Source organism: Macadamia integrifolia, chromosome 5, assembly GCF_013358625.1.
Source record: "Macadamia integrifolia cultivar HAES 741 chromosome 5, SCU_Mint_v3, whole genome shotgun sequence".
Classification (NCBI taxonomy): Eukaryota; Viridiplantae; Streptophyta; class Magnoliopsida; order Proteales; family Proteaceae; genus Macadamia; species Macadamia integrifolia.
The window spans coordinates 20,898,649-20,920,464 of NC_056561.1; the positions used below are offsets into that span (position 1 = coordinate 20,898,649).

A 21,816-nucleotide genomic window follows, 5' to 3' on the forward strand; every position below is an offset into this window, starting at 1 on the left:
TCCACGTTCAAAAGAGTGTTGCTCTCACTGCAACATCATGGGACACACTCATGATGTCTGTTACTAACTTCATTGGTATCTTCCTCATTATCGGATCTCAAAACACTCCCAATCCTGAGACAATAACCTGGCCACTCCTGTCACGACTTCGGCTCTTTCTTCTTCAACAATGAACTCCTTCACCACTGATCAATATCAGCAACTTCTTCGCTTACCTAATGAGGCAACCGTGCAACCCACTGCATATCTTACAGATAGATCTCTATGTCTCACCTCTATTGTTCATGGTTCTTCCATTTGGATTCTTGATATAAGGGTGACTGATCATGTTACATACCTTCCTCACTTGCTTCACAACACCCACACTCCCTCCTCTACTTCTATTGGTGTTCCCGATGGTCGGACCGTTTTCATCACCAAGGCTGGTTCCATCCAACTCATATCCACCATTACACTCTCCAACGTCTTATATGCTTCCTCTTTTAAGCATAATTTACTATCCATTCACCAACTTACTAATACCCTTAATGCTTTTGTAACTTTTTTTTCTTCTCATGAGCGTGGCGGTCTTTATTACCTTCATATAGAACCAACACCCACAACCTTGGCTACTTCACCACCCACTTTCGAGCTATGGCACCGAAGGCTAGGTCACCCATCCTCTTCTACCATATCGGCATTAAGGAATACATTATCATTTTCTTTCACATCCCAATCTTCCACTTGTCAAATCTATCCTCTTGTCAAACAACGCAGGTTATCTTTTCCTACAAGTACAATAACAACTATTGCTCCTTTTGAAATAATACATTGTGACATTTGGGGACCATACACTCCTACCTTAACAGGTGCCCGTTATTTTTTAACCATTGTCGACGATTATTCTCGTTGTTTTGGATTTTTCTCATGAAGTTCAAAAGTGAAACCTATGTTGTCCTTTGCAATGTTTGGCCACACGTAGCCACTCAATACAACCGCACCATTAAAGTCCTACAAACCGATAATGGCTTGGAATTTTTTTCAGGGCCCATGCAATCTTTTTTCAAATCTTATAGTGTTTCTCATCAGCACATCATGGTTGCCACACCCCAACAAAATGGAGTGGTTGAACGCAAACACGACCATCTTCTTAATGTGGCCCGTGCTCTATGATTTCATGCCCACTTGTCTCCTCAATTTTGGGGTAATTGTTTCCTCACAGAAACCTATCTAATAAACAAATTATCCACCCCAATCCTTGTTGGCCGAACCCCTTATGAAATGTTGCTACAAAAATAACCTGATAGTAACCATGTCTGGGTATTTGGATGTCTATGTTATGCTTCTGGTGGTCATCTTCATCATAACAAGTTTGGTCCTCGAGCCATCCACTGCATTTTCCTTGAATACCCAAAAGGGCAAAAGGGATACCATCTATATGATCTCAAAAATCAAAAATACCTACATAGTCGGGATGTTGTATTCCATGAAACTGTATTTCCTTATATCGATTCCCCCAACTCATTGCCAGAACACTCCCAGTTGGTACTACCCATCTCAATACCGAAACATACTACCGAAATGCCTACACCCTCCATTCCATCATCCACCATCGATCCACCACCAAATGACCCTCAAACTGAACTACAAATTTCCAATCTTGATACCGAACCAATACCCACCTCCGCTGCACCCCCTCAATAGCCACACCAATCCACCCGAACTCACCAACCATCACTGAAGTTATGTGATTACTCCTGCAATCATGTGCTCCAACCTTCTTCTAAACCAACCGGCATGACTGTTTCCTCAGGTTCGCCATATCCCCTCACTCATTATTTGTCTTGGCATTGCTTTAGTTCTACCCATTGTGTTTTTTTTATCTGCTCTAACACATGATCAGGAGCTGTTTGAGATTTTAAAATGTAACCGCAAGCATACGAATCAGTGTAGCTACGGGTTGAACACAGGAAGAGCAGCCACTTTATTTTTTTGCTTCTTTTAATAATTCGAAAGTGAACCAATTAATGATTGTGATTTAATTCTAATTACCGTCTTAAACATATATATCTAAAATAACGTCCTAACCATTCGTCATCTAAGAATTTAAACATGCAAGCTACGCAATTAAAATTAAATAAATAAATAGCTGAAAATAAACACCCCTCGCAATTAAAAAGTAATGAAGGAAAAAAATGCTGAAATATAAAAATAAAATAAAAGAAAGGGGATAAAGCTAGAGAGAGACTCACAAGTAGGTTTCTCGACTTAGCCCGAGGGATGCATCATAATATGAACTTCCCTACTTGACCAGAGAGTCACTCTTACAAGGGTTACTCTACTTGGCTTTAGGGAAAGGGAGACAATTAAAATAAAAATAATAAAATGATGGTTCTATGACTAGGAGGGGTAAAGCCAACACATACACTAGTCATGAACCTTGGGGAAAAGGGATAGCAATAATATAACGACTGAAATTAAAATCTTAAATTAAGAAAGAAAGGGTAGTCATAAGAGGGAATGAAAGAGAGGAAAGAAGAATACTGAAGGAGCCTATTTACTTGAATTTCAACCCTTGAACTGAAAACTTGATCGATTTAAGATACTACCAGTACTAAAAGCCAGATCTGGAATAAACCAAATCTAAATTTCTAGTACTAGAGAAAACAAATCTGAAGAAAAAAATTGAAATTGAAAGACATGCTTTATAGCTTATTCTTGTCGCCTAGAACTAAGCCTAGAACTAGAACTTGAAAATTACAACTTCAATTATTTAAACAATAAAAATAAAATACTGAATCAAAAACAAAAGTGCTTGCCTTAATTGAATAAAAAGACCTTACAAAAGTGTTTAAAGCATAAACCTAGAACTAGAGCTAGAGAAAGAGATAGAGCAACTACGAAAAAACCCTAGAAGAAGAATGAAGTGCCTCCTCTCCTTGTGTTAATTCTATTATATAGAGAATGGAGGAGAGAAGCTAACGATTTTAGCTTCTAAAAAAAAGATTTTTTTATCTTGTTGATGAAGTGGAGGAGAGAGAAGAGAGAAAACATGTGGAGAGAGATCTCCCACGATTTTTCTTGCCTTTTTTTTCTATTTTTTCTCCATTTTTCTAATTTTCTCTCTCTTCTTGCACAAGAAACCCTCTTTGGCCGATTTTTCTTGCTTAGATTTGAACAATATTCTATTTTAATGGGAAATTTCATCCATGCCCTTTGTCTTTTTTTTTTTCTTTTCTTCTTTCTTATTTTTTCTCTTTATTTTCTCTCTCTTCAAAAAACTCGCATACAACCATCTTGGCCGACCTCTTTTAAGTGATGAGTAGGAGGGAGAAAATCTTCTAAAAAAACCTCAACAAAATGTCAATTAAGAGGTTCGAACTTGAGACCTCCTAATAAGTAAGGGATTTTGTACACCACAACTCACCAACTACGCTAGGTAGTTGTTGTTATAAAAAATGAATCTTCAATCACTTAAGGATGTGATCCATCGATCCTTGTTGGTATTTAAAATATTTCTTATACCCTTGGGACAACTGCAGATGGGCTGACTCTGCATCTCGGTTCAGTTCTGATCCATTATTCTTTTTTTGGCCTGAAAAGAATAATTACTTATACGGTTGACCAAACGAATGTATACTTGCAATTAAACACGTCCATCTTGCTTAGAATTTTGTCCCTTTCGCAACCATGAAATAGGACCTCTTTATGTGTAAAATTGGGTATATAGCGCCTGATAGTCTTTAAGGCCTTGAAATTATAAAACCTCTAAAAAGAGAGTAAAACCCAAGGTAGCTCCATTCTAAATATGTAAAATGCATGTTTTACTATACTATATTTCACACATAAATGTACTCATCAAAACCCCACTACCTTCACCAGGGCCAACAAGGAAACCAAATGGAAAGATGCCATGGCTGCCGAGATTAAAGCATTAGAGCTCAACAACACATGGTCTATTACAACTTTACCTCCTGGGAAAATTCCCATTGGTTACAAATGGGTTTATAAAATCAAAAGAAAATTAGATGGCTCAATTGAACAATACAAAGTATGTCTCGTCGCCAAGGGGTTCACTCAAACAGAAGGTATCGACTATAATGAAACCTTCGTACTAGTTGCTGAGCTTATCACCATTCAATGCCTTCTAGCAATTGCTTCCATCTGTGATTAGTCATTACACCAAATGGATGTAAACAATGCTTTTTTATATGAAGACTTAAACAAAGTGGTATACATGCAAATTCCACCTGATTTTTCTTAACAAGGGGAGCATAAAGTCTGTCGCTTCCACAAGTCTCTATACGAATTAAAACAAGCCTCCAGAAATTGGTTTTCTAAACTCTCAACTACTCTTATTGTTGCTGGCTTTTCTCAATCAAAAGTGATTATTCCTTATTCACATCCTGTCACCCGTCCTCATTCAAAGCAGTCCTTGTTTATGTTGACGATATCATCATCACAGGTGATAACCTCACTACAATCAACATCTTAAAGTGATATCTACACTCCTAATTTCAAATTAAAGATTTGGGACCCTTAAAATACTTCATCGGCATTGAAGTGGTTTAGGCCAAAGTAGGTATCCATATATCTCAAAGGAAGTATGCATTAGACATTATTACAAATGTTGGTTTATTGGGTGGACGTCCCATTGATTTTTCAATGGAAACAAATGCCAAGCTCAACCCTAATACTGGGGTGCTACTCTCGGATCCCACTGCCTATCGCAGATTTGTCATCCAACTCTTATATCTTACCATCATAAGGCCCGACATCACATTTGCAGTGAACATCTTGAGCCAATATATGAGCACTCCTAGTGATCCACATTGGCAAGCTGCACTTCAAGTTGTTTGATACATCAAATCCACTCCAGGAACTGACATCTTATTAACATCTATAAGTGCCTTACAACTCCGAGCATACTGTGATGCTGATTGGGGGTCGTGTTCCACCACTTGCCTATCCATCACTGGCTATTGTATGTTTATTGGTGACAGCCCAGTCTCTTGGAAAAAAAAAATAGCACATGGTATCTAGGTCTTCCGCCGAAGCAGAATACCGTGCCATGGCATCTGCCTCTTGTGAAGTTACTTGGCTGCATACCACCTCACCCTGCTACTCTTTACTTTGACAATCAAGCATCCCTTCACATCGCTTCTAATCCCGATTTTCACGAGAGAAAGAAGCACATTAAGATAGATTGCCACCTTATTCGGGACAAACTCCAGTCCGGTAGCCTCCAAACAGTATACGTTCCGCCCAAGCTTCAACTAGCAGATGTCATGACCAAACCATTGGGCAAAGCCAACTTTCAGGCCTTAATTAGCAAGTTGGTCAGTGACATTCACTCCCTAACTTGAGGGGGAGTATCAGACGATTCATACAATCGCATCTTATCTCTCCAACTCATTCCCATAAATTGTACCTTATCTCTCCATCTGCAATTTTCAAAGACAGTAAGTCATCTTTCCTTTCTAGTATAGTTGATTAGCTTTGACCAAGGAGAGATTTCATCTATTCTTTTATATATAAGCCAACTAATCCTCAATGGAAAGTATCAACATTTGATCACAATCTCTACAGTTTTACAAATCGGCTTTCTCATTAACAAAGAATCCAATAACCCATAGCAAAAGCAAGCATATCGGCCCATCACGTTTCCCAACAATTTGGACATTTCTTGGCTGAGTTTTATTTACATTTCCTAAAATTTTTGGTATTTGATATTTCCATCATTTGCTCTAATTGTACATTCATATGGATTTGATGGATTCCTATTTCCTGAATGGACAGACTTGTTCAAACTCAAAACCAGTTTTCTTTGATGTCACATCAAGTTTCTAAATCTTGATTATTGTAAAAATGGAATTACATTTCTTCTATTGTTGGGGTTTGTGGTAAAAAAAAATGGTGCTATTTAGTGACATATATTTGTATTTATTAACCTTAAAGGTAGTTGAGTTGGCAAGAGACCTTCGCCTCAAGAAGTGTGTAACTCTGAGTTTGATTCTTCTTACTATCTTGAGGTCATTCACACGGGGTGTAAATTGCTCTTCACTGCTTTTAGCAAAAGTTGAATGGTTTTCATTCAACCCCCGTATGACTCGATCCATGCGATTGTGGGGTTAGTATGGGACTGCAGAACTAATCAGGCCAAAGACTTGAATACACGTTGTTAGAAAAAAAAAAAGTATAGGTACTTATTTGCAATGGAATCTTGAAAATTTTATTAAAGCCACTTGTTAATTTTGTTTAGAGCTATTTATGTACTCATAAATTAATGGCATGAACTTCTTTTATATTTTTTTGATAGGTGACCGACTGACATCATAATTTTGACAATCAATTTTGTGAAATATGGAAATAAATTTAAAACAAGGCATGGCCTCCCTTACTTTAAAGTCCTAGAGAGAGCTTAACGACTCAACATCGGTTAGTGTTTCCGGATATGAAAATCAGTATGAGGCAAAGCAAGAAGGTAAAGCAAACATGTCCCAAGATCAAATTGGGGAGTACACAAGGAGCTTCTTTAATATCCTTTATCGACAAAGTGGTTGGATAGGGCAAGTGGGAACTTGAAGGGGATACTAATAAGATATGACATAAGATGACAACTTGTATAAAGAAGGTGGCCAAGGAGGTTGTAGGGATATCAAAAGGGGATGCCGAGCCCCTAGAGAGACTTGGTGGTGGGACAATAAGGTTCAGGCCGCCATTAAGACTAAAAAGACTATTTTAAAATATGGCAAAAGGACTAACAAAGCTGAGGATAGAGCAAGATATCACACAGCCAAAAAAAAGGCTCAGAAGATTGTGGGGAGCGCAAGGAAAAAAATATGAGGATCTTTACAAAAATCTTAATACTAAGGGAGGGGAGAAAGAGACATATAAGATAGCGAAGATAAGAGAAAGGATGAGTAGGGATCTGGACCATGTAAGATGCATTAAAACCGAGGAGGGTGGAGTACTTGTACGGGATGAAGACATTATGAGGAGTTAGAGTGATTATTTTTACAACCTACTTGATGGAGATACCTTGACTAATAGGATGGACCATATAAGTTACACATCATATCAACACATCACAGGCACAACTAATGTAAGTTAGCGATATTGAGGTTCAAGAGGCTCTGTGAAAGATGAATGTAGGTAGAACTCCAGGACCATAGAAGATACCTATTGAAGTGTGGAAGAGTCTAGGAGGTCAAGGAGTGTCTTGACTAACTAAGTTATTCAATAAGATTTTAAGTACAAAGATAATGCCGGATGATTAGAGAAGCATTGTAGTATAGATCTACGAGAACAAAGGAGATATCCAGAACTGCAATAACTATAAAGGTATAAAACTAATGAGTCATACTATGAAACTATGGGAAAAGGTTATTGAAGCCTACCTAAGAGAGGAAACTGAGGTAACGGTGAATCAATTTTGCTTTATGCCAGGGAGATTCACTACTGAAGCTATCTACCTCCTTCGGAGGCTTATGAAAATATTTAGGGCCCACAAAAATGACTTCTATATGGTCTTTATTGACCTAGAGAAAGCCTATGATAGAGTATCAAGAGAGTTCATTTGGCATGTCCTAGAGAAGAGAAGTGGTGTAAATAACTATATGGATATTATTAAATACGTATATGAGGGAGCGGTGAAGAGTGTCAAAATGACAGAGGGGACAAAGTAATGAATTCCTGGTTTTGATTGGGTTACATCAAGGGTCAACATTAATTCTCTATTTGTTTGCATTCATTATGGATGATCTAACCAAACACATCCAAGAACTAGTCCCATGGTGTATGCTATTCGCTAATGATATTGTTCTAATAGATGAAACAGTACTGGAAAGGATTAATACTAAACTGGAACTATAGAGAACATGTTTAGAGTCAAGAGGTTTTATGGTAAGTAGAACAAAGACAGAATATATGATGTACCCCTTCAGCCAAACTAGTGGAAGGGATGGAGTGGTGAAACTTGGAGATTGAGAACTACCTCAGAGTGACTGTTTTAAATACCTGGGATCCATCATTAGCAAAGAGGGTGATATAAGGGATGATGTTGACCACAAAATTAAAGTGAGATGGATGAGATGGAGATGTGCGTCGGGAGTTTAAGGTGACAAATGCGTGCCTATCAAACTCAAGGAAAAATTTTATCGGACAGTTATATGACCAGCTATGACCTATGGCGCGGACTATTGGGCAGTCAAGAAGAGTAATTTGAATAAACTGAGTGTAGCGAAGATGAGAATGTTGAGGATATTGTTCAGCAAGACCAAGAGAGATAGAGTAAAAAATGATCGCATTAGAAGCGATGTGGGAGTCGCCCCTATCCAAGACTAGCTCCATGAGAACCGGTTGAGGTGGTATGGTCATGTCCAACGAAGACCTATGGATGCCCTAGTGAGGAAGAGCGATCAGATTCAATTGGATAAAATCAAAAGAGGGCAGTAAAGGCAAGCCCAAAATGACTATTGATGAAGTGGTAAGAAGAGATATGCATATGGTAAGGCTAGATCGTAGTATGGCCACGGATAGAGTTTTGTGGAGGACAAGGACCCGAGTTGCCAACCCCTTATAGGGCATTTTCCTATGATGCTTTGACTTCTACGTTTACCTATTTTGTACCTCACTTCACCCTACTTATTTTATCTCTTTATAATCCTATTCCTATCTCGAAGCCATGTAGCCGACCCCATTAAGTTGAGATAAGGTTATGATTGTTGATTATTTTTGTATTCTTGGTCTATAATTGGCTCCATGTTCTTGTACGATTAATTATAGATTGAATGCATAGTTTCCCTAAAAATGTGCCTAAATAGCTCTACAGTATTGCCCCCTTCTCTCTCTAGATCTATGGTTTAATCATATTCATTAGATTAAGTTTTTATTCACAAAGCACAAAATATTAATGCACTTATCGTCTCTGTTGTCTAATCGTTAGGAATAGGAACTGCATTGAAAACGTCGTGTGGCCAAGTATACAGAAAAAGGTAAACATATGCTGGGGGTTCATATGCAAAGAGAAAATTTAGTCCTTTTAGTGGTTAGCATTCCCATTGCTTCGATCCCCAAAAGATATTAGCGGCGGTATTTTGATATTTGGGACAAAAAAATTTCTTCACTAAAACCCCTTTTTGTCGTAATGACTAGAAGAAAAAGAAAAACTAATAGATAAAGACTCAAGTCTAAGTAGGAAGGTGGTTGGAAATTTCAAATATGAAATGTGTGTGTGTGAGAGAAAATTATGAGGTGAAATTTTTATCTTTCGGTAATGCTTATTGGGGTTCAAAATTTATGGACATTTTTTTCCATATCATCATTTAATCATAGATATTATTTTTAACCAATATGTCTTCTCCACTTGTTAAGATGATGCTTCATATCAAGAAGTTAATTTTTTTTTTTTAAGTTTTATCAAACAAATAAATAAATAGACCATTGAAGATAAAAGACGGTGGGAAAATCCCATACATGATGTGTTGTATGGTTGAGAATTGAGGAGGCCATGATATACGACATGATCAGCCTATTTCGTATTTAAATACGTTCCCATTTATTTGAAAATCAGAAAATGACCACTTTACCTATCCTAAAAAGCTATCCATATGAAAATGTCCTACAACGTTCATATAAGAAAACATTTTTCCAATTTGTCTGCACTTTAAATATTACCATGTGAAATATATGGCTATTCTAACTGTTGGATAATGAGATAATGATCTGTATTTGTCATGTTTCAAATATTAGAGTCTAATTTAAAGTATCCTCCCACTTCCCCATTATTTTTGTGCATATTTATGATACTTCAAATCCAAAAGCTCTAAAATTTCAAAGCTCCATTTTATCAGGAGGCTAATTCTGATTGGAAAAAAAAAACTTGATATGTAAGTAAGAGATCTAGTAGTTGCAACCCTTTTTACCAGCCAGGGGAATAGAATAATCTTAGGGATAGGGGTTGAAAAAATTCATCCTAGGTGGGTATTTTCAAACTTACCCCTAAGATTCTATTCCTTTAACTATTACCAAATAGCTGCAACCCGAGTAGCAGCAAAAGAATTTCCTTACAAAATTTGGGTTCAATTTATATGCCACATGATAGTTGGTAGTAAAGGTTCCTATCATGAGCATATAAAAACTAAATTCTCCTTTGAATTTGAGAAAGTGAAGGATAAAGGTGAACATAAAAATCTAATGGAATTTTGAAAGATGAAGAAAGTGGAGAAGCTATAGAATAAAATAGAAAATATATGACTTCGTGGTGAAGCTTTGGCTTTTTTTTTTTTTTTTCCTTGAGAGAGGGAGAGGGTGGTGGGATTGAGTTGGGTTGGGTTGGGTTTTGGTTCTGGTGAAGCCCTGGCATTCTCGACCCCTTGCTTGTGGACTTCAGAAATATTAATGCTATGCATGTGAGGTGGACTTCTCTCCAATGGGCCGCAGCTCATAAATTATTTGGTGCATAAATTTTGAATAACACGGATAACCATTCCTTGGTGTCCAAAATTTGAACATTTGGTGAACCCAGGTCCGGCCCATATTCAACCTATGGTACAGCGCTCAAAATACAATTACTAACAAAAAATGGATTGGGTATTTCTTACATCTGAAATTATCATATTAAAATTAAAATATTATAAGGATGAAACGGATTATCTTAGAACCGTATGTGTAGTTTTTCCTTTTGATAATAGCTCTTCCTCACCTGAGCATAGCAAGAAATTAACCCTTCAATGCTTTGAATGGATTGAAAACACCAAGAGATGCACACATTTTTTTCTCTCGCTTAGATGAAGAGATAAAGTATAAAAATGCATGTTTTATTAACATTTTATAGAGTTGCTAGCTATTCTTTATGCCTTTGCATTCAAAATTAAAATAAATAGATCAAATTTTCCTTCATCCATGGTAAAGAGAAAATTCTCTTCATCCACTACTTTTGATGGTCAGATGACACTCCTAGAGTGTTACCAATGGCATTTCTCATCACCTTTGTGCACAACGGGGAGAGTTAATTATAACATCATAATGATGTGATTCGAGAAAATAACTTTCTCCTAAACATATTATTTTAATAAGTTCATATATACATAAACAAAGTTTGAAACTATTATACATGAATCTAATGACTATGCCAAGGACCAGTCAAAATATTGGGGCATGCACCATCCAAGAGAACCTTGGCTGTTGAGATTATAGAATGGATAATCTTTGTTTACTTAATACGAGTAGGTAATGTTGAATGATGTGTTCCAATTGATAAACAAGAGGGAGATGTTGTGACTTTGTAACCTGTGAGAGTAAGAGAGAGAGAGAGAGAGAGAGAACAGTGGCCAAGATGTTGGGGTTTGTATTTTGGAAAGAAGAATGAAAACCAAACAAACTAACTTGAAAATTAATGCGTGGGTAGTGCCGTCCTTAACATTGATTATAACAAAACGTTTTAGCCTTTTAGGGTTTTGGTCCCTAATGTCGGCCATAACATGGATGGAAGATGACACTTTCCTCAATTCCCTAATTACGAACAGCATTTCCCGTATTCCTTTTACGCTACGTAGTTCCCACTTCCCACAAACAAAAAAAAGGTTGCTGCTGGGTTACCAGAATCAGAGGCTCCAGTTTTCAGGGTTTAGTTGGCAGAGACTTGTTATGTACTGGTTGTCTACGTCTTACGTGGCTATAATCCATCGTGAAAAATTGCCACATGTCCTTCCTCTCCATCCATATCTGTCTTGTCCCTTCTTTGCCATTTAGCATCACTTGACTGTGTGTCATACCTGTTCGTAATATCACATGAAATATATAAGTAACCCTAAGGGTACTGTAGCTCAGTTGATAAGGGAACATGCCTAAACAATTAACATGTGTTCTGAGTTCAATTCCTCTTAGTACTTCTTTGGGGTTAGTCCCACGGTTTCTATAGGTCTTATAGAAACTGGTATTGACCTGACTCATATGTATGGGGTTTACACGTGTGTCCAGAGGATTAGTTAGGCCAAAGGTCAAGACACCCTCATTAGGAAAGAAAAAAATATGCATATAAGTTTGATATTGTTGGAGTCTAAGGTGACATTGTGAGCTTAATCCAACTACTCTCTCTCTCTCTGATATTCACACATAAAGAAAAGGAGAGAGAAAAGATAGTTGGATTAAGCTCATCACAATGTTACCTCAGACTCCAACAACTGCAACAAGGGTATCAAACTCTGTCACATTAAGAAAAGGAGGGAGAGAGAGAGAAAGAGAGAGGTGGTAATACTGGGCTTATGAAACATTGGACTAGTAATATTTTTGCTTGGTCTAGCTTCACTGCTTTCTTTTCTATGTTATGAGTTCTGAGTGAGAGTATAAAGTTTACAGAGGATCACCCGAAAAATCTTTGTTGTTAGCTTCTGGTTCTTCTGGTTTTGGGACCTCAGTCTTGCATCTTTTAACCTGCATTTATATGTGAAGAAGGTAAGGAAAGAGGAGATGAAGAACATGATAATAAGAAGAAAGGAATATAGTCTAGTACAATATACAAAGTATAGGATGATATTCTCACAATGGACGGTTTCTCAACTGTTCTCAGCTTCCTTGGCAAGTTGGTAAGAGAAATACCCAGATCATGAACTGTCCACAGAAAATCATGTCATTCAAGAGAGAGAGAGAGAGAGAGAGAGAGAGAGAGAGAGAGAGAGAGAGGATTAAGGAGGTAGGTAGGTATCTTTACCTTGCTCAAGAGACGAAGGCACTTGAGTTTGATGAGAAGCGCAGGGTGTAACCAAAAGGGAGAGGATACAGAGTGTTACAATGGCTAGTAGCTCCATTTTTCCCTTTGAAGACATGCGTGAGAGATTTTCTTGAGTATGTAGGTCGTGGGTTTATAACATTCAGGGATCACCTCGAAAGGGAGAGAGGAAGAGAGAAAACACAAAACACTAAACGCAGGTTCCAAAACAAAAACCCAGATATCCTAATAAACCTTAGTTTTTGTACCATCACAGCTCACCCCATAGCATTTCCAAAAAGCCATCTAACGAAAAAGATTGCTATGCTCACTGTACAAATTCCTTTATATAACTGAGCCACAAAATAAATATTGAACCTGCTCACAATGTTTTAAATTATGATGGAATTTAAAACATAATAATTCCTAAATCATAATAAGGATTTTACTAATACACTATGAACCATTTCAATCTAAAAGAGGGGAAACGACATACCATTTACTGTCAAAGGCATGTTGTTTCCAGCGGAGCTTGATGCAGCCATTGATGCCGTCCTTGCCCGAATGAGAAACCTTCTTCTTCTTGCTGGAGGTAGGTTTCTCCCCTTGGTATTTTCTCAATACACTTCCCTAATGGGTGCGATTAGTACGTAACCCTACAAGGGGGACATAGTCTCCTTTAATAACACAATGCCCATCTCCCATTAAGGTAGGCCAATCAATTAGAGAGCAATCTTCCCTATTTGCAACCAAACTAATATGGTGGATATCATTAATGGAATCCAAGCTAATTGGCAATCAAATCAAATATTGGGTTTCCATAATGGAACCCAATCAATGGTCAATTGGGATATATTAGGAAATAAATCCTATAGTCTCCCACTTAGACCATTTGACCAGTTCACAACCACCCAAGTTTTATTTTTTTTAAAACAAGTTAAAAGATTTGTTTGTTTAAACGACAATTCTTGGCTTTCAACAATTTTAGAAAACAACTCAATGTGGCCACTTTAACAAAACACCCCATCCTTGGTTGCATTCAATAATACCTTAAATGAACGAAACTATTGATAAAAACTATAATGATTGTAAATCATTTATTAGTCGAGACATTCCCTTCCACAATCACAGTATCAACAATCCCACCCAAACCGGTTCTTAAGTAGGGAAACAATTAATAAACGGTCCAAATAATAATATCTCATTCATATCGCAATAATTGTATACACAAAGATATAAATGAGAAATGATCAGGAACATCCATAAATATGATCATAATAAATAATAGAGGGTGTCTATAATAAAACATGACCAATACATCAAACTCTAATAAGACCCATATCAGATACAAGATCTACAAAGAGCTTAGGCGCCATTGCCTTGGTCAACAGATCTGCAATCATCAGACTTATCTTTATATGAGATACAGACACCTTCTGTTCCTGAATAGCTTCCTTCACAAAGTTGTACTTCACTCCAATATGCTTAGCTCTGCTAGAATACTTGTCATTCTTGGAGTAGTACACAGCGGCGACGTTGTCACAATAAAGTCTTAGCGGCTTTATGATGGAATCGACAACCTGAAGCCTAGAGATATAATTCCGTAACCAAATCACCATTGATGTGGCCTCAAAGCATGCCACGAACTCCGCTTTCATGTTAGAATTGGAGACACAAGTCTATTTTTTGGACTTCCAAGAAATTACCCCACCAGCAAGTAGAAAGACATAACCAGATGTAGACTTTCTGCTATCGAGGCAACTGGAAAAATCAGAGTCTGAATAACCGATCACTTCCAACTGATCAGTTGCTCTGTAAGTAAGCATGTAGTCTTTCGTTCCCTGTAAATAACGCATCACCTTCTTAGCAGCCACCTAGTGATCCATACCAGGATTACTGATGTATCTACCTAGCATCCCAACTACAAAGCTAATATTTGGATGAGTAAAAGTCATGGCATACATAAGACTTCCCACGGCTGAAGAATAGGGAATGTCTTTCATCAGTTCTCACTCCAGATCATTCTGCGGACACTAGCTTAAGCTAAACTTATCACCCTTAATCACGGGAGCAACACTAGATCTACAAGTCTTCATATCATATCTCTCAAGGACTTTATCAAAGTAGGCTCTCTGTAATAGCCCAAGCAGCTGACGAGATCTATCTCAAAATATCTCGATACCGATAACAAAAGATGCCAAGCCCATGTCTGTCATTTCAAAGTTCTTAGAGAGGAATGTTTTCATATCCTTTAACAAACCAAGATCATTGCTAGTAAGCAAAATATCATCTACATATAGGACCAGGAATATAAACTTGCTCCCACTGACTTTCAGATATATACACTTGTCAAAAGTGCTCTCTACAAATCCGAAAGACATAATGATGTGGTTGAACTTTAAATACCACTGTCTAGAAGCTTGTTTAAGTCCATAGATTGATTTCTTTAATTTGCACACCAAAATTTTCTTTCCTTGTACACTAAATCCATCTGGTTGATTCATGTAGACTTCTTCCTCTAAATCCCCATTCAAGAATGTTGTCTTCACATCCATCTAGTGAAGCTTCCGGTCATAGTGAGCCACTAATGCTAAAATGATCCTAAATGAGTCCTTCTTAGAAACAGGAGAGAAGGTCTCATGGTAGTCAATGCCTTCCATTTGAGTGAGACCTTTTGCGACTAATTTGGCATTATGCTGTTCAACTTTACCCTTCAAGTCATGCTTGGTCTTAAATACCCATTTACAATCAATCGCTTTCAATCCCGAAGGTAGTTCAACGAGTTCCCAAACTTTATTGTCACTCATGAATTTCATCTCGTCTTTTATGGCATCTACCCATTTATTAGAATCATTATCATTCATAGCTTATGAAAAATTTAAGGGGTCATCCTTGATTCCAATATCAAATTGAGACTCTTGGAGATATACTATATAATCATCCGAAATAGCAGACCTCCTCACTCTCTGAGGTCTACCCTGTACTTCTAGCTGAGGTGGAGGTAAATCCATAGTGTTCTCAGTGACAACATCCTCATGGAGTGGTACATCCTCTATAGTTTGTTGTTCCGCAAGATCATTACCAATGGTAATTTATGGAATAACAATATCATCATAATGTATAGGAGCTAGTAGTGTAACCCAGAGCTCCTCAAATACCACATTATGTGGTTCGACACTCCCACTGATATCACCATCCTCTAAGAATCTAGCAGTTGAAGTTTCCACAAACCTAGTACTATGCTTGGGCGCTTAGAACCTGAATCCCTATGACCATTGGCAGTATCCAATAAATTAGTAGCTAATGGCCCTAGAGTCGAGTTTCCTTTCATGTGGATTATACAATCTGGCTTTAGCTGGATAGCCCCATACATGTAAATATCTCAAACTGGGTATCTTTCCCGTCTATAGCTCATAAGGAGTTTTAGGAATTAACTTATTGGGAACTTGATTCAAGAGATACTCAGCTATTTTCAAAGCTTCGCCCCACATAAACTCAGACAGTGATGAGATGAGTTGCTTATCATAGTATGAATCATATCCTTATAGGTACGATTACGTCTTTCTACAACTCTATTTTGTTCAGGTGTACCAAGAAGTGTATACTGGGGAGTGATACCCTTAGATTTGAGAAAACGTGTAAATGGTCCCTCAACTTGCCCTAGGTCTGTATGTCTACCGTCGCACTCACCCCCTCTATCAGATCTCACGGTCTTGATCTTTCTATCCAACTTTTTTTCGACTTCGGCACAATATGTCTCAAAGACATTTATGCTTTTAGACTTTTCCTTTAACAAGTAGACATAACAATACCGTGAGTAATCATCAATAAAGGTGATGATATACGTCTCACCAGTAATGCAGGGGTCAAATGGTCCACAAATATCTGTATGAATTAATCCAAATAATGCATCACTCTTTGTGGAAGTAACTTTATTTGTCCTAGATTTCTTACCTTTTATTCAATCTATACAAGTACCAAAGTCAGTAAAGTTAAAAATAAGCAATACACCTTCCTTCAGTAACTTCTCCATCCTAAGTCTAGAAATATGCCACAAGGTTGAGGAAACATTATTGTTGGATTTACGTTCAGTTCCAACATTTATATGCAGGGTAAGCAAAGAATTTTTAAAATTGGAATCCAAATTAAATCTATAAAGATCATCGCATAAATATCCAGTAAATACTAGATTATTATCTTTATAAACTTTAAAAACATTATTCCCAAACATAGAGGCATAACCCTTAGAATCAAGTTTTGATAAAGAAACGAGATTTCTAGAAATAGAGGGGACATAGAGAGTGTCCAATAAGTCCAGTTGGTATCCGGTATCCATTATGAGTCTGCAAGTGCGGATTGCTCAAACTTCAGACTCCATCCAATTCCCCATATAGATGATACTCTCACTGGGACTTGGGCTCCAAGTTAAAAGGAATTCCTGCATGGAATTCGATATATGCACAGATGCACCAGAATCAATCCACCATGTATTACAAGGAACGTCAACGAGATTGGTTTGAAAACAAACTAGGATATAATTATTACCCTTCTTTTCGAACTAGGCTTGACGTTTCTGACAGTGCTTATGAAGATTTCCCTCCTTGCAGAAGAAGCATTTTACTTTGCCAAATTTCTTGTTGTCAATAGGTGGATTGGATGTCTGCTTCTTTGGTGCAGTTTTAAAGTTCTTTCTCTTCTTACATTTATGTGAAACCATGTTAGCCATTTGTCTTCCTGCCTGTTTCAATCTCTGTTCCTCTTGAACGACTTACTCTGAAGCTCATTTAGATCCCATTTATCATTATTTGTGTTGTAATGGATCTTGAATGGTTCAAACTTCTAAGGAAGAGATTGAATTATCAACCCACCTAGGAAAATTTCATTCAGTATTTGGTCCATCTTTGCCAGTTGTGCAAATAAGTTTACCATTTCACAGATGTGATCAGTTATGCCACTGCTGCCATTATATTTCATGTTTACTAATTTGGCCATGAGTGTGCCTATAAGAGACTTGTCTGCTGTAGAGAACCACTTTTCAATAGACACCAGATATGTCTTTGCATCAGTAGAGTAAGGGATCGATCCTTTAATAACCTTTCCAATTGTTTTCTTGATAAACAAAAGGCACAATTGGTTTGATCGGGTCCACTTCCTATGAAGACTAATCTTATATGCAGTACTCCTATCAGTGAGATCAGTTAGCTTCTTAGTGCACAAACAATAGTCATGATTGACAGCAGTCAAATAGTATATCAGCTCTTTGTGCCAGTCCGAGAAGTTTGAGCCAGTAAGTATGAGGACGGAATTAGGGATAGCTATAGGTGATGGTCATTCTGAAAGAAAAAATAAATACATGCTTACATATCAATAATGCTTTGAGTTTCAATAATGCTAGAATTGTAATTCAAGAAAGAGCACCCTATGACATCAATACAATCTATTATTCATGATCAAGAAAGTAATATGCTAGTGGTTCAGGCGTTGGAAGTCACCTTTAGGACTGGAAATCTATCCAAGCAGTCAAGCAAAGATGTGTGCCTTTGGACACTCCCATCTTGACTCAACTGTTGGACTAATGATTTATCACAATGTCCTAAAAATTTATCTTTAATTTGATGGTATCACAATTATGTATAGGGTTAATAGTTATGGCCATCACAACCATGATGAAACATGTACCTTTGAATACTCCCGTTCAACCTAATTGCATGACCTAATACCCTAAACTAATTGCAATAATTATGAGACAAAATTTCATTTATATTTAAGGCTAACAGTTAAATTCAACACAATTGAGAGAAGTGTGTACCTTTGAATACTCCCACTCTTCTCAGTCATGTGAATGTCATTAATGCCTTAAAATAAGGTTTTATGATGTCATTTATTTAATGATGTTTTGATACAGTTATTTTTAATTCAATCACTTTGAATTTTCATGATTGATCTACTTTGGCGGCAATCGAATCACTAGTTTTCTTAGTTTTATCTCTAAAATTCCAACATCTAATCATTTATGACATCATGAAACAATTAATTTAATTATCCCAAAGTTTAATTCAACTAGGGTCATCAATATATTATCTTAAAGTTACCCATAATAGCAAACATAGGGAAAGACAAAATCAAAAATAGATTCTCAATGAATACATAATCACAGCAGAAGTGGTTATTTAATGATTCTATCAAATAAATAATTTCGTCACAAAAAGGTTAAGTTTGTCCCTAATATGTGTTTTCTTATTACTTAAAGTTTCAGCACATAAACATGTTTGTTTTCATAAACAAAAACAGAAAACATATACTACCATAAATAGAACACAAATAAATGAAAACATATGTAAAAAAAAAAAAAAAATTACTGACATAAAGAACAGAAACAAAAACTGTTCCAAAACAGAAACAGAAACAGAATACTATTCCAGAACAAAAACAGAAAAACTGTTTCAAGAAATAGAAACAAAAACCTGCTTCTTGAAACATAAAGAAACAAAAATATATATAAATCAAAACAAATATATTTATAGGTTAATTTCTATTTTTATTTACAAATATTTTTTTAAACAAAATAGAGTCTATCGGAATATTCTGGTCAACGTTAGAAAGTTGATCGACTGAGATCGAATTTTGGTGGGTCACCGGCTGGCCCGATGGGTTAAAAATCCAGGTCGGCGGGTCAGGTCATAAGTCGACCCACCTGGTCGGGTTCAGGTCAGCTAGGCCCATTTCGGACCAAATTGATTTGGGCCAATCATTTTGGTTCAACACATTAATTTGGTTTGGTTTGATTCAATTTGATTTGATTTTGGATCAAATAAACCCTTTAATGGGCTATTGAACTTAATGAGCTACAGTAATAGGTTTAAGTCTGATTTGAATTAAACATTACATGGGCTAAAGCCCATATCCGAATCACTTAAAAAATAAATAAAACCCAGCCCATCACCATAACATTAAAGAAGAAAAGCTCAATACTTAAATCATTAAAAGAATTTAGAAAATTCAATCAAATATGCTTTATAATGGGAAAGTCCTCATCTCAACCTCAGCCTAAAAATCATATGAATAGAACCAATTATTACAAACCTTTTAATAGTTGCTTTCAACTTATGACATGGTTGATTTCAGCCTCCTTAATGGCTTATACCCAATAATAAATAATCCCAATAAAAAAAAAATGTACTTTCATGGTTGATCTTAATTTTAAAATGATCCATAACCTATTGGCAAACTCAAGCTCTGATATTACTGATGGAATTTAAAACATAATAATTCATAAATTCTAATAAGGATTTTGCCAAAACATTATGAACCATTTCAATCTAAAAGAGGAAAAACGACATGTCGTTCACCGTCGATGGCATGTTGTTTCCAGCGGAGCTTAATGCAGCCATTGATGCCGTCCTTACACGAATGAGCAACCTTCTTCTTCTTCTTGGAGGTAGGTTTCTCCCCTTAGTATTTTCTCAATGCACTTCTCTAATGGGTGAGATTAGTACGTAAACCTACAAGGGGGGACCTAGTCTTCTTTAATAACACAATGCCTATCTCTCATTAAGGTAGGCTAATCAATTAAAAAGCAATCTTTCCTATTTGCAACCAAACTAATATGGTGGATATCATTAATGGAATCCAAGCTAATTGGCAATCAAATAAAATATTGGGTTTTTATAATAGAACCCAATCAATGGTCAATTGGGACATATTAGAGAACAAATCCTACATTTGAACCATCATAGTTCATAGTATTTCCAAAAAGCCATCTAATTAAAAAGATTGTTATGCTACCGCTGTACAAATTCCTTTATATAACTGAGTCACAAAATAAATATTGGAGCCTGCACTAATACTTTCTCCCTCTTATTATGTCCATATGAATACCATATGGATGATATCATTTTCCAACCATCACTGGTGTAACTGTAGTATGCATATTCCTTCTTACAATATGCCCTTGCAAAAAACCCTCCCCCATTTTTCTATGACACCCATAGTTAGTAAGTCTAGGAACCGAAAAAGATACGTATGGCAAATAAATGGGTCCTACGACAATAATACTATTTTAATAATTCGATGCAATAAAACGTGTACAGCAATGATACGGATGTGTATAATACGGTTGCCCTGTAATAATCTATGAACAAAAATACGGTTTTATTTTAGTATTAAGAAGGTTCTAAAACTGACTATTTACAATTAAATTCTAAACTCACATGCTTCCATGAACATTTAAATCCAATCTGGCTTTCCAATTTGGAATCATTTCTACATCTATCATAGCAAATAATATATATATCTATCCAAAAATAATATTAAAAGCATGTGAACAATCATTTAACAAATCAAAATATCATCTATCATATAATCCATGAAATATAAAATGTTCATATCAGATGGTCCATGCCATAAAGAAACAGTGAAATCCAAAAAACACATGAAATCTAGAAAATATAGTCCATATGCCATAAAGAAGAGAAAACATTAATTGTTCATATCAGATGGTGCTTGTGTCTCTGAATCATGTGTGAAAGGAATACTAATGATACTACATAGTTGACTTAGAGTGCCACTATAAACTGGAGTGTTCATATAATTGGAATCAAATGCAGATCCAATTCCAAGTTCTCTATCAAACAATGTCTGATCATCTTCCATTCTTGCACCCTCTTCATCTTCAATTTCAACTCCATAATCATCTTCATCTATTTGAATGTCAGCAAGTTTATCTAAAATTAACTGACTCCTTACTGAATTTCTTAATGTCGCTTGCTTTGATTTTCATAAGAGAATTTATCATTATATAAACCAAATCTTCCAACATGTCAGGAGTGAGTCTATTCCTTTTCTTGGTCTGCACTACTTCAAAAGCACTCTAATTTCTCTCACATGATTAGGGGTGTCAATTCCTAAACCGAACCGGTAAAACCGGCCGGACCGAACCGATAACAACCCGGACCGAACCGAACCGAAGCCTTATTGGTTCGGTTCGGTTTCAAGTATTGTAACCCCAAAACCAAACCGAACCGCACCGAAAACCGGATGAACCCGAAACCAAACCGGTAAGAAACCGAAACACTCCAAAATTCATTAAAAAAATTAAAATTTGAATAGTTTTGTATACATTTGTATGG

At 36.5% G+C, this 21,816-nt stretch overlaps 1 protein-coding gene across 1 annotated transcript; it reads right to left on the bottom strand.

The window, feature by feature from the left end:
- Window positions 1–11,382: 11,382 nt before the first annotated feature.
- LOC122078572 (protein GOLVEN 6-like) lies at window positions 11,383–12,981 on the bottom strand. Its single transcript, XM_042644607.1, has 4 exons — window positions 12,692–12,981; window positions 12,524–12,591; window positions 12,348–12,414; window positions 11,383–11,756 (listed from the first exon to the last, which is right to left on the bottom strand). The coding sequence occupies exons 1-4, from the start codon at window positions 12,804–12,806 to the stop codon at window positions 11,602–11,604; spliced, it is 405 nt and encodes a 134-aa protein (XP_042500541.1). The 5' UTR covers window positions 12,807–12,981; the 3' UTR covers window positions 11,383–11,601.
- Window positions 12,982–21,816: the final 8,835 nt, after the last annotated feature.